Consider the following 13,423-nt stretch of genomic DNA (forward strand, 5'->3'; position numbering starts at 1 on the left):
TTATTGTTTAGCCTGACAGGGCTCCATGGGTTAAAGCCTGGCCACCAGGTGCTTGCCAATTTGCCCCTCCTCCAGCCCTGGCTCCAGAGTCGGGCCCCGTTGACCCACGTCCGGGAGAGGGAACACTGTTTCCATTGGTGGTCCTCATCATAAGGGGTATTTGGGCTGCACTTGGTCTGGTTCCTCACCTAGAACCTCTCTGCATTGGGTGACCCTACCAGAGGCATGAAGCCCTTGACAGCAGAGCTCCGAGGATCACTGGGACACTCAAACCCCTCCACCACGATAAGGTGGCAGCCCATGGAAGGGATGTGTATGGGTGTGCATGTTGGGGTGTATGTGTGTGTGCATTTATGTATGTGTGTATGTACAGTATATGAATGTAACATTTATTATTTAAGAATGAGAGAAAACAGAGAGAGAGCAAGAAAGAGTTGTATTTTTTTTCTCTTTTTTTTCAACATGAGGAAACGAGTACAATGTGGTGGCAGGTATATTTTTAGTTTTTTATTCTCTAGTGGCCTTTATTAAACAGTAATTGAACAGGAGATTTGGAGGAGAGAGAAGGGACTGACATGCAGCAGATTACCCAAGACTTGGAATTGAACCCGGGATAACTGTGTTGAGGTCTACAGCCTCTGTAGATGTTGAGCATCCTGTCGTTCTTCTCTTTTATACCAGTAGACTACACATTAGCTCAACAACACATAGGTTTCTATTTATAGCAATGTATTCATTTAAGAATCGATTTTCCTCACCAACAGTAATAATTTCTGATTATCTTCTCTGTTTCATGGATTGTGCTTCGTTTTTACTTTTTCTACTCAGTTTTTCATGTTAAATTGCACTTTTTTTGTTAAGTTTGTTATACTATATTGAATACATTTTTCTAAATAAAGACTAACAGAAAGATCACACAGTTCTTTTCAGTTTTGATAAAGCCTGTTTTTTCTTATAACAAACAAACCAGATAGAACAAGTTTGGGCTTCTTTGGGGTCCAGAGTATTAAATTATGATTACAATTATCATCTAATATTATGTACAGATGTAATTCTAACCTTAATTTAACACCCAGGGACCCTGAAGAAGTCCAAACTTGTTAAATCAGCTTTTTTATGTTTGGTATAAAAAAAACAAACACAGGATTTATCAAAGAAACAAAAAGATGAATGGACTGAGCTTATGTAGTGCCTTGCTAATCATTTTGACAACTCAAAGCACTTCACACTACAGTCACATTCACCCATTTACACTGATATGCAGCTCGGTAAGCAACAAAAGTGCCTTGCCCAAGGGGACCTCGACATGTGGCAGGAGGAAGCTGAACTCGAACTTACAACCTTCTGATCACAAGACGACCACTCTACCCACTGAGCCACAGTCACCCTGAACATTTTTTTAAAAAAGCCACTGCATGATCCTTCTGTTAACCTTTTTTAAATTCCGGATTTAAACACATTTCACTACGAAAAAATGCAAGTGCAACATAAAATGTGAGTAGAGAAGGTAAAATAAAGGACAAACCATAAACTACAAAAACAGAGAGAAAATAAACAGAAATCATTTCTATTACAAGAAGAATTTTAATTCTTAAATTAATCGGTTGCTATAAATATTGAGCTATGTGTTGTTGTGGCACTGTGCCATCTGCCACTAAAAAAGTGAAGGGAAAAGGGCTAAAGTAGAGGAAGCAGCCATCATTGGGTAAGGAATAGTCTTAGATTTAGTGCTGATACCTCAAGACTTTTAGGTGATTTTTAAAGCAATTCTTGCAGTTTCTTGAACACTTTTGGGGGGCAATTTACATTGACCAATTGACCTAACCTACATGTTTTAGGAGATGTGGGGGGAAACCAGAGCACCTGGAGAAAACCCACGCAAACACGGGGAGAACATGCAAACTCCACACAGCAAAGATCTGACACATCCTCCCTGTGAAGCTGCAGTGCTAACCACTGCATCACCGTGCTGCCCGCTTTTTTTCTATTTCAAATTCATCTTAGCGTTTGATTGTTTTTTGAATTGGGTTAGGAAGGGATCTTTGTTCTAGTTGGTTAATGGGGGGAAAAAACTTGCCTTTTTAATTTTTGTCATGACGGAGCGTCGCATGGCATGATAGTTAAAGTGAGACGTTCTTGATTTTCGTTCACTCTTTTCCTTCTTTTTTCTGTTTCTTCAAACACAGAATGTTTCGTAGTTTTTTCCAAATTGAAAGCTTTGGCTTTTTCCTTTTACCATCCTGCATGGATTTAGGATCTGGGTTGTCCACATTCTCCTGGATGGTTTCTATAGCGAACTCCGTCTTTGCTGTGGATTCCAAATCCGTGGAACAACCTGATGAGGTTTCTTCTGAGAAATCCTCCTCAGAAGAAACCTCTTGATGTAAAACTTCAACCTGGTCAGGTTGGCTCTCTGAATCTTTCTCCTTCTCTTGAAAATCTGCAAACTCTTGTGATGTTTTTTGTTGTAGGTCTTCCTTCTCATCTCTCAGAGAGTTTGCAAGCTGGAGATCCTCATTTTCTCTTTCCAATTTAATATTTCTCTCACAACTTTCTTGCTGATATTTTTCTGCTTGTTGTGTTAGTGCAGCAACATCCGTTTCATATCTATAATTCAGCTCCTTGTACAAACCTTTAATCTTCTCTAACTCAGTCTGCGCATCGCTTTCTTTTTCTTGCAGGATTTTCATATCTTTTGCTGTGTTTTCCTGGAGGTCAGCATTCATGGCTTTTATGTTGTGGAGAAGAGCCAAGTCTTCCAAGTGAGCTTTTTTCTCCTCAGTTATTTGCATCTGAAGATTTTCCACCTGCTGTTGAAGTGAAGAATGGCTTGCTTCATACTGGCCTATATTAGATTTTAAATGTTTTGCAAGCCCGTTGAATTTCTGCTGCAGAGTCTGGAACTCTTCTGTCATTGTTTCATAGAGATGATCTTGCTCAGCTTTCAGTTTGTTGATTTCCTCAAGGTCTTTCTTCGCTCTCTCTGAACTGGCTTCTCTTTCACGATCTATCACTTTCTTGTACATTTCTACTTGGGCTTTAAGTCCAGAAACATCTCTATCATACTTCCCGTCGAGTTCTTCATATGAACGTTTGACCTGGTCCAATTCGTCCTGCAAACTTTTTTCGCTGCTTTCCAGGAATTTGATCTCTTTTGACATTTTTTGAATCATATCTTCCTTTTCAGCTCTTAGATTTTCAAGGAGCTGTTGTACCTCACTATCTTTCTCTTCACAAAACGTTTGTATCTCAGCCTCCTGCCTCACCAGAGCAATGTCCGCTTCATACTTAGAGCAAAGCTCCTCATAAGAAGTCTGGAGTTTGTCCAGTTCTTCTTGGAGGGCTTTACCTTTCTCTTTTTCAGCCTGGATTTCTGATGAAAATGCTTCTTGGCTGAGGAGATGGGCCGTCTTTAAATCTACAAAGTCTTGTTGCAGCATCTTCTTATTCTTATATCTCACATCGTTGTGCACCTGGGAAGCAAGGATCGCAGCGCTGACAGCTGCTGGATCACTAAGCTTCTCTACTCTCTCGAGTTCCCTCTTTGACTCTTTGGACTTGTTGATGAACACTTCTTTGATAGCTTTCTGCCTTTTTAACTGGAGTTTCGTTTCTTCCAGCTCTTCTTCCATGTGGGCCAGTCGTTGGTTGTCTTCAAACCTTTGGGCTCTCTCCATTTCCAAAAAACCACGCAGCCTTTGGATTTCCTCGTGTAAAACATTCGGGTGCACAGGAGGGAACCTGCCTTGGGAGTTGTGCTGGAATCCCCCTCTCATCTGGGGTCCCATCTTTCCATTGTGGTATCTTGGGTTTTGATGAAACATTTTCCCTTAAATATGTTCTCTAAAATCAGTCGGTTTCTAAATTACCTGAACGGTATTTGAAAGAGCTTTGAGTATGTCTGAACTGGTCAGTGATATAGCAAGCAATGAAAGATATGCAGAATTGTGTTCTATACATATATGTCTAGTTGATGACATCACACAGACTGCCTCACTAGTGACATCACAGAATCTTCTGCTGGTGGTGTTACATCATCTCACCAGTAAATTTCATGCTTTTTATTCTTGTTTGTATTCAAAATAGTCTGATTCACTTGTTTCCCCCCCCCCAGATGTGATCATTTCTTTTGAACATTTTTCAATATCTATTCATTAGAAAGTTAATTTTGCTTATTTAGTCAAACATTTATTTTCTTGTTCTTGTGTCAGCAAACATTGGAAAAAGAGAGTTGGATAGAAAATTTGTAATAAATAGATGAGGTCTGGAAAGTTTGTTTCTTTTATCAAACATTTATTGCTTTTGTAGTTTTTTATTTTTTGCTTTATATACATATATTGATGTGGGAAGAGGTAACATTTTGCTAAGTTAATGCCATGAGCAGAAATACATATATAAATATAAAATCCTTTAATGAAATGAAAATGACAAGAACTAATTAAAGTAATGAAAAAAATAAATTGAACTAATCAGGGCTGAGCACAAATAAAGTTGCAAGATTTACCCATGAGAAAACCAGGGATCTCAAACCCATCCCACCATGCTTGACCACCACAAACTCAATGTGTGCCACAGTAAATGTTAAGCCTAGGTCATTTTCAGACCTATGCAAATGCATGATTTTTGTTTGTATGCCCTCATATTTAGATCCTCTCTTCCAGGATCTACCATCCTGGATGGTAGATGAAGACAAACCAAGATCAACTGATTTAAAAATTACACAGACCGACCAGCAGGTGGCGGTAGTGTACCAACTTGTTGTGTGGGAAGAAAACAACAAGGTGAAGAAGAAGAACATCTGCAACGTGCTGCTGTTTTGTTTAGATGTCTCACTTTCTCCGTTTTTAACTGTAGTCGACACCTGTTTGCATTTGGGTCAGTACATAGTTCCTACCAGGGTCTACAGCGTCTGCCTCACCTCACACGACCACACTTCATGACAAATACAGTGTTTTGTGGTCAATATCATTTCACCATTTTATTAATGTGGGTTGCCAGTTTGGATAAGACTTTCTATCAAGCTATAAGAATGATAGAAAACATGCTAACAAAAAGCCTCAGACCTGCAGACACAGGCTAACAGAAGCAGCTCTTTGCCTCACTTGTACAAGTTTATGTCGGGGGGGTGGCGCTGTGAGATGTTCGCAACCACCGCAAAAATATGTAGTTGCGCCCCTGTATGTACTTTTGGATTTTTAAAATATTTGGTAAATTCTTATTAATTCATAACTAATATAAATTTCAGTTTTAGGCTTCTAACAATTTTTATTTGAGTTTTACTATTTTCTGCTGTGTCCCACTTCTGTTCATTGCAGAACAGAATGAAATCTCAGGTAACCTTCCGACATCAGACTGAAGTCCAAACCTGAAGGACCTGTTTGCTGAGTTATTGTACAAGAAAGAGAACAAGGAAACAAAAGTATTTTTCATTTACCTCTTAGTGTGGATGCATGTCTCTCATGGACACATATACGGTAAATAACATTGACTTTATTTTGTTTTTATGATTTATATATCTGTGTCTCATTACATAAATGACAACTAATTATACATTTTCAGAAAATAGCTCTCATAAGGAAACATTGTCAATTTGACAGAAACCAGCAAAAATACTGTCAGATATATTTCAATGTGTTTTTTGTCTTTCATTTTCTGTCCAATGTGGTCAAACAGAAAATGTATTGAGTTATAAATGTTTGAGAACTTTTTTTTTCTGTCCTGAGGTAAGAAAGAAAGACCTGTTGTATAAAGGCAGATGTGTCGAGGAAGCTCACATAAAATTTTTAATCTGAAGTAATAAATGCAAAGAGAAAGAGAAAATAAATAACCCGGCATGAGAAGAGCTATTTTTCTAAGTGATTTATTTTTACGTTTTTTTTCTAGGAAGTGAAAAAACAAAAATACAGACAGCTTTTATTTTACTCATCAGCAGATAATTATGGATCTGGGCCAGGATTTATTTGATTAATGTGTTAGGGTTTCGGATTCCGGTGGAATCGCAGGTGGGCGTGGCCAAACTGCTCTACAGCGCCCCCTGAGGTGAGATAGGGGAAACAGTAGGTCGTAGAGATCTGAAACTCGGTACGTAGGTAGATCCCCCTCAATTCAAGAATAAAAGTATCTTGGAGACTTTAAAAGTTATTGAAAAAATTGGCATTTCGTATATGTTGAGGGGGCGTGGCAGAGCGGCGAACTTGGTGTACTCGCCAAAACAAACGAAACGCTATAACGTTCACATAAAAAGGTTAATTGGCACCAAACTCGTCATGAGTGATCCAGGTTGAATGCCTGTTGATCCTATGTCATCATATTCTGTTGAGATTTAAGCCCCGCCCCCTCAGAACAGGAAGTGACTTTTTTTACCTGGAAAGCTCCATCTCTGACTCTCTTGACCTAATCAAGATGATCTTGTGTCAGATGACACAAAGTTGGTCTCACTTACTTTAAAGCGCCAAGCGTTTTCAGTGGCGGGCGTGGCCGTGGCGTCGCGGCAAAATCACAGGTCACGCAGCTGCCATACGTTTGGCTCTAGATTCCATATGTTTCAGCCCAGCTGCACCAAACTAACTGAGATCGATTCTTGTCCACCCCTGGACAGGAATACAGTCAAATAATTGGTGGGTGTGGTCTAATGTCTCTACAGCGCCCCATAGAATATTTTTTAAAAATTAGCCCCAAGCCATGATTTATCCCAGAATTGTGAAACTTGGAAACATGTATCATGTCAGGACCTACAAAAAAGTCTCTTGGAGCCTTAGTCCAAACCAAACAGGAAGTCCGCCATTTTGAATCAAAGCCATCATTTTGTCTATTTTGTTGACTTCGTATCTGAGCGAACTCGTCTTAGAGTTTTCGAGATCCAGGCTTCAAACTCAGTCAGCACAGTCTTGAGGCATTGATGGTCAAAAGTTATCAAAGGAATTTTCGTAAGTCAAAGTATGTGAGCGTGGCCAAGCCTCAAATCTGGCCATTCCCCATGACACATCAAGGGGGAATTACTTCCCCGCATAAGATTTCAGCGGCACCAAACTAACTGAGATCGATCCTTGTCCACTCCCCAACAGGAATCTGTTCCAACATTTGGTGGGCGTGGCCAAATTCCTCCACAGCGCCCCATAGAATATTTTTAAAAATCATCCCCCAGCCATGCTTTATGCCAGAATTATAAAACTTTGTACACATGTGTATCTTATCAGGACCTACAAAAAAGTCACGTGGAGCCCTGGTCTAAACCCAACAGGAAGTCGGCCATTTTGGATCAAAGCCGCCATTTTGTCTGTTTTATTGACATTGTATCTGAGCGAACTCATCCTAAAGCTTTTGAGATCCAGGCTTCATACTCAGTCAGCATAGTCTTGAGGCATTGAAGGTCAAAAGTTATCAAAGAAATTTTCCTATGTCAAAGCATGTGGGCGTGGTCAAGCCTCAAATCTGGCCATTCGCCATGAAACATCAAGATGGCATCACAAGCTCCCAGCTGCATCAAACTTCATTTGCATCATCACAGACCAGAACCCATCACATTCAAATGGTCAATTGGTGACATCACTTTAGACCTGCCCCCTTCCAACAGGAAGTCACCTGTTTTCCTTCCTCTTAATGTCTACTTCATGCAGATATGAAACTATGTTTAATGAATTAGAATAACATGATGATAAATCCTTCTTTCAAAGCGAGCTGCTGCTGGGAGCATCTGGGTATGGCTGAATTGTGAATTCTAATCCCTCAGAGTTTGCATACGTCTGTAAATCAGTGTTTCTCAAACTTTTTCAGGCTGAGGACCAGTTAACCCATTTAACAAGCTGTCAAAGACCACTTAATTTAAAATCGCCCCTGCTATAACACATCTTAATATATGATGCAACCTGAAATGAAACTCTTCACTTATGTATTTTTCTTTGTTCATCTTTATGAGAAGAGTGGTGCTGTTTGGTAAATGTGACTGGCCACAACAAAGCACTAAAGAGGTCTCCTTGGGCATTTTGAGTTATTTACAAAATTAAATAAAAATAAAAATAGCTGTTTACCTGAAAGCAGAGCATCATTCATTACCAAGCAAAGAGCAGTTCTGACTGGAACGATTCCTACCACTAACCGTTCCAGTCGCTATAGCTTAGCTTCCTCTGATCATACAAGTAGTCCCGGAGCTTTTCTGTCCACTAGGGGATGTCCTCGCACCACAAATGGTCCATGGACCACAGTTTGAGTAAGACTGCTGTAAATCGTACATGACCGTAGTAAAGAGCCCAATAGCTTGAACCCCCGTGATCGCCACGAGGCCGGCGGCGCGCTTCGCTGCTATGGCCTCCAATGGCGCTTGCGGCTTTAATTGTTTTTGTACTTTCTTTTCTTTCCAATAGAGGGCAGAATATTTCTGAATATAAAATACTTTTTAAGTTCTCAGTGGGAGCATTTAATCACAAAGGTTTACAGTCTCAAGTATTTAGTTGAATTTCCTACAACTTCTCAGATGGGTAAACTGACTAGTGAAATGATTTTAGACTTTACAGTTACATTTTCCAGTTGAAGGTTAATGTGTATGTGTGCAGAATAATAATTGTACTACAGTATCAATGTGTAAACTGCTCTTTAAGTAACTGAAACCTGAATTGACATTTTATGTTTTCCATGAATTACGCAGTTAGATTGTTTGCGTCTCACTTTTTAGTATTTTTTGTTGTTGTTTTGCCTTGATGAAAAAAATAAACATGAAACTACATTAATTTCAAGCTCTGGACAACCTCTTTGATCAACATAGTTATGTTTGGACATTCAACACTCAAAGGTATCAATTTAATGAAAAGAGGACATAATTCATAAATCTTTTGACTGTTACTGAAAAGATTATGATTAAAGTCTTTACTTTTATTTCAACTTTTGTTTGGTAAGTTTAACTGTGATGCAAGTGTTTGACATTCTTTAAGTATTCAGGAGTTCCATTTTATCAGCATTCTCGTCAGAGGTATAAAGCAGAAAAAACACTTTGACCTGTGACGGAGAGAAAATAGTTTTCCTTGTAATCATGACATTCCATTGGGTTGCACCTGAGGGTTGGACTAGTCCCTTTGCTTTGTGACATTACAGACATGTAGATTGATTCATGAACAATGCTCCATTTGACCTTTTACTTATGTTTTTGTGGAATTTCTGTGTTACTATAGGTTAAAAAAGTATATACACTGCCTGACCAAAAAAAAGTCGCCACCAAAAAATGGTCACACTCTAATATTTTGTTGGACTGCCTTTAGCTTTGATTACAGCCCGCATTCGCTGTGGCATTGTTTCAATAAGCTTCTGCAGTGTCACAAGATTTATTTCCATCCAGTGTTGCATTAATCTTTCACCAAGATCTTGTATTGATGATGGGAGAGTCTGACCACTGCGCAAAGCCTTCTCCAGCACATCCCAAAGATTCTCAATGGGGTTAAGGTCTGGACTCTGTGGTGGCCAATCCATGTGTGAAAAAGATGTCTCATGCTCCCTGAGCCACTCTTTCACAATGTGAGCCCGATGAATCCTGGCATTGTCATCTTGGAATATGCCCGTTCCATTTGGGAAGACAAAATCCATTGATGGAATAACCTGGTCATTCAGTATATTCAGGTAGTCAGCTGACCTCATTCTTTGGGCACACAATGTTGCTGAACCTAGACCTGACCAACTGCAGCAACCCCAGATCATAGCACTGCCCCCACAGGCTTGTACAGTAGGCACTAGGCATGATGGGTGCATCACTTCACCTGCCTCTCTTCTTACCCTGATGCGCCCATCACTCTGGAACAGGGTAAATCTGGACTCATCAGACCACATGACCCTCTTCCATTCCTCCAGAGTCCAATCTTTATGCTCCCTAGCAAACTGAAGCCTTTTTTTCTGGTTAGCCTTACTGATTAGAGGTTTTCTTACGGCTACACAGCTGTTCAATCCCAACCCCTTGAGTTCCCTTCGCATTGTGCGTGTGGAAATGCTTTTGCGTTCACAATTAAACATACTCTTGAGTTCTGCTGTTGTTTTTCTTCGATTTGATTTAACCAAACGTTTAAGTAATCGCCGATCACGATCACTCAGGATTTTTTTCCGACCACATTTCTTCCTGGAAGACGATGGTTCCCCACCATCCTTCCAGTTTTTAATGATGCGTTGGACAGTTCTTAACCCAATTCTAGTAGTTTCTGCAATCTCCTTAGATGTTTTCTCTGCTTGATGCATGCCAATGATTTGACCCTTCTTAAACAGACTAACGTCTTTTCCACGACCACAGGATGTGTCTTTTGCCATGGTTGTTTAAGAAATGAGGAGTTACTCATTGCATCAGCTGGGGTTAAATAACTTGTTGCCAGCTGAAAGATAATCGTCTATGCAGTACTTATCCAATAGGAGGCTTGTATCTATTTGCTTAGTTAAATCCAGGTGGCGACTTTTTTTTTGGCTAGGCAGTGTATTTTACATTTACAGTAGTCTGTGAAAAAATAATGTCTGCTTTGTTTCCACAATCATTACAGGACAGATTTAAATCTCAGTCATGCTCTGAACCTCCCACATCAGATTGAAAACCTGAAGGACTGGTTTGTTGACTTGGAAGACTTTGTGTTAAGACAACAAGGAAACAGCAGTGTGTTTTTCATTTGTATTCCCGTGTGGATTACAGCTTTCTCATGGACACATATATGGTAAAGTAACAATGTCTTTATTCCGTTTTTACGGTTTGTATGTTTTTGTATCATTACATAAATAATTTGTTTATATGTTACTGAATTGTAAGTTTTCAAGATAACTCTTGTTGCTGCAGGTTAAGAGGATGTTAAAAAGTCAGTTAAAACATTTAAGGTTTTAACTAACATTTTTCCCGTGTAAAACTGTTTTTTATAGAGGAAATCTGTTACATTGATTATGATTTGTCAAACAAAGGCTTTCATAATGGAACCAGAAAAATGCTGTGAGATATAAATAGACATGTTATTTATTTGTCAGCATGTCTATACCATGCTGTCAGACATAAATTATATTTGTTATGAGTGTTTGAGAACAGTTTATGCAGATGCAGGATGCATATATATTCCCCCAGTTGTTGCAGACAACGTATGTGGCGTCATCAGTTCTGTTGTTGCTAAGATATGGACACAACACTCCAATGCATCTGTGACAACATCAGTAGACTTTAATCATGCCCCACTCTGCTACATCGAAAATGTTTCAACAGTTTGTCAGTTGCTCTACCAGAGAAAACAAAATGTTAGATTTGTTTTGTTTTGTTTTATAATGTCAAGGATTCATACATATTCAAAGCAAGATCTTTTCTGGAAGAGTCAGATCATAATCTTGTTCTTCTCTGCTGGTTATAGAAACCCCTTGTTTAGATACAACATGTAAAGGAAAAAACTGCGAGATGTGAGATTGTGGTCAAGCTAAAGAAACCTTGAAGGGTTGTTTTGTGGCTACAAACTGGAAACTTTGTGCCAGCCACATGGAGAGGACATCAATATGCCATGACTGAGTGTGTGACAGACTGTATAAGCTTCTATGTGCACAACCACACAGCAGAACTGTGAGATGCTTCTCCAATAACAAACCCTGGATCACCAAAGGTAAAAAAAAAAAGAAGAATCATTGAGAAGTACCTAGAAGCAGCTCAAAATCAAGATTAGAGACAAATAGGAGGTGTATAGGAAGAGACTGTAGAATAAACTACAAAGGAAAAAATCAGAAATATGTGGTTAGGGATGAGGAAAATCACTAGCAAAAGGGAGATCAGTCTCTACAACAACTTTTTGTAGAACCTTGACTAATATGCAAAACAATAATATTTAATTTCCCTTTGGGATCAATAAACTATGTTTGAATTGAATTGAATTTTAGATTACATCATAATAGAGCATCAGGATATCCAATGTGACTTTAACCTATGATGAGATTATTCTAACACATTTTGTCTTTGTAAAGGACATTTTACAATGAGTCGGACTGAGAAAAAAATTGAGGCATTCAGGCCCTCAAATGATCGTCTGCCCTCCAAAATTAAAGCTCAGATTGGACCTCAAAGGTAAGATGATTAATCAACACTCCTCCAAAATCTGTTTTCCTATTAGAAATAACAAATCATTGGATTATACACTTGATTTCAAACTGAAATACAAGTTCAGTTACTTTTTTCTTTTTTAATCGGATATATTTGTTCAAGTCTTTCATTTTACAAATGCTACTTTTTTAACAGTCTTGAACAGGAAATGAGGAACTCTTCTACACCGAGTGTTGTGTCACTTAAGAGCGAGAAATCAATGGATTTCCCTCTGAATTATAAAGATTCTTCATATTCAGAGTGAGTAAATCCTGTTTTTAATTTTTTATTTTTACCACACATATCATACCACCTAAGGTCAAAGTAGATATTCATTACAATATATTTGGTTTGTTTTGATGTTTTGAGTTGCAATTTCTATAATAAATTTCCATATGGCAAACATTTTAGAAACAATTTTACACTCTTTTTTTCCCATAGGCTTCAAATCTTTTTGTCATTGTTTTGACATTTTGTCATGAATTTGATTATTTCTTGTTAGGTTTTCTTAGCCTTTTGAGTCTTTGATCTTCATTTATTGATAAAATATCTTTGCTTCTTAATTTACTGACAGAAAACCTTACAGAGAGTAGAATTATCACCGCAGTGATTCAGTAATAAACGGGGAGTGATTTTGACATACAGTGCAGACCAAAAGTTTGGACACACCTTTCTAATTCAATGAGTTTCCTTTATTTTCATGACTATTGACATTGCAGATTCACACTGAAGGCATCAAAACTATGAATAATACATGTGGAAATATGCACTAAACAAAAAAGTGTAAAACAACTGAAAATAGCCCTTATATTCTAGTTTCTTCAAAGTAGCAACCTTTTGCTGTGATTACTGCTTTGCACACACTCTGCATTTTCTTGATGAGCTTCAAGAGGTAGTCACCTGAAATGGTTTTCACTTCATAGGTGTGCCCTGTCAGGTTAATAAGTGGGATTTCTTGCCTTATAAATAGTCATGAAAATAAAGAAAACCCATTGAATTAGAAAGGTGTGTCCAAACTTTGGGTCTGTACTGTATGTCCTTTCATTGAAACCAACAATAACTGGAAATCTACATATCATGTTGCTCTCTTTGGTAGTCTGCAGATTATATCGCTTTTAAAAATGTGCATCATAGGAAGAACATTAAGACATTTTCTCTTTTTGCTGACAATCCATGCTGACTCATGTCTGGTAGCATGAAAATGACACATCAGTTATCACATCAATCCTACATTGTTGATTACAGACCTCAGAATAGTCATGATTCTGAATGATTATTTATGTTTCATTTCTCTTTCTGCTTTCTGATCTACATAGAATGAATATTTTTTGATGTCCCTTCCTGCAGTATGTTACGATATAGTTCTTG

General features: G+C 38.4%; 1 protein-coding gene across 5 annotated transcripts in view; it reads left to right on the forward strand.

Annotated features, from left to right (window-relative positions):
* Positions 1–4,770: 4,770 nt before the first annotated feature.
* Positions 4,771–13,423, forward strand: part of LOC116715810 (NLR family CARD domain-containing protein 3-like) — a 43,594-nt gene continuing 34,941 nt past the window's right edge. For 2 of the 5 annotated variants that reach the window (XM_032556486.1, XM_032556528.1), the window contains exon 1: positions 5,373–5,474. In XM_032556486.1, the coding sequence (XP_032412377.1) occupies positions 5,447–5,474 (28 nt within the window). In that variant the 5' untranslated portion in view covers positions 5,373–5,446. Of the gene's footprint in view, positions 4,782–5,372; positions 5,475–11,342; positions 11,586–11,940; positions 12,041–12,211; positions 12,317–13,423 lie in introns of those variants that run through there. The other 3 variants (XM_032556477.1, XM_032556519.1, XM_032556503.1) reach the window with 3 other exon arrangements.

This window comes from Xiphophorus hellerii, chromosome 3 (assembly GCF_003331165.1).
Source record: "Xiphophorus hellerii strain 12219 chromosome 3, Xiphophorus_hellerii-4.1, whole genome shotgun sequence".
NCBI lineage: Eukaryota > Metazoa > Chordata > Actinopteri > Cyprinodontiformes > Poeciliidae > Xiphophorus > Xiphophorus hellerii.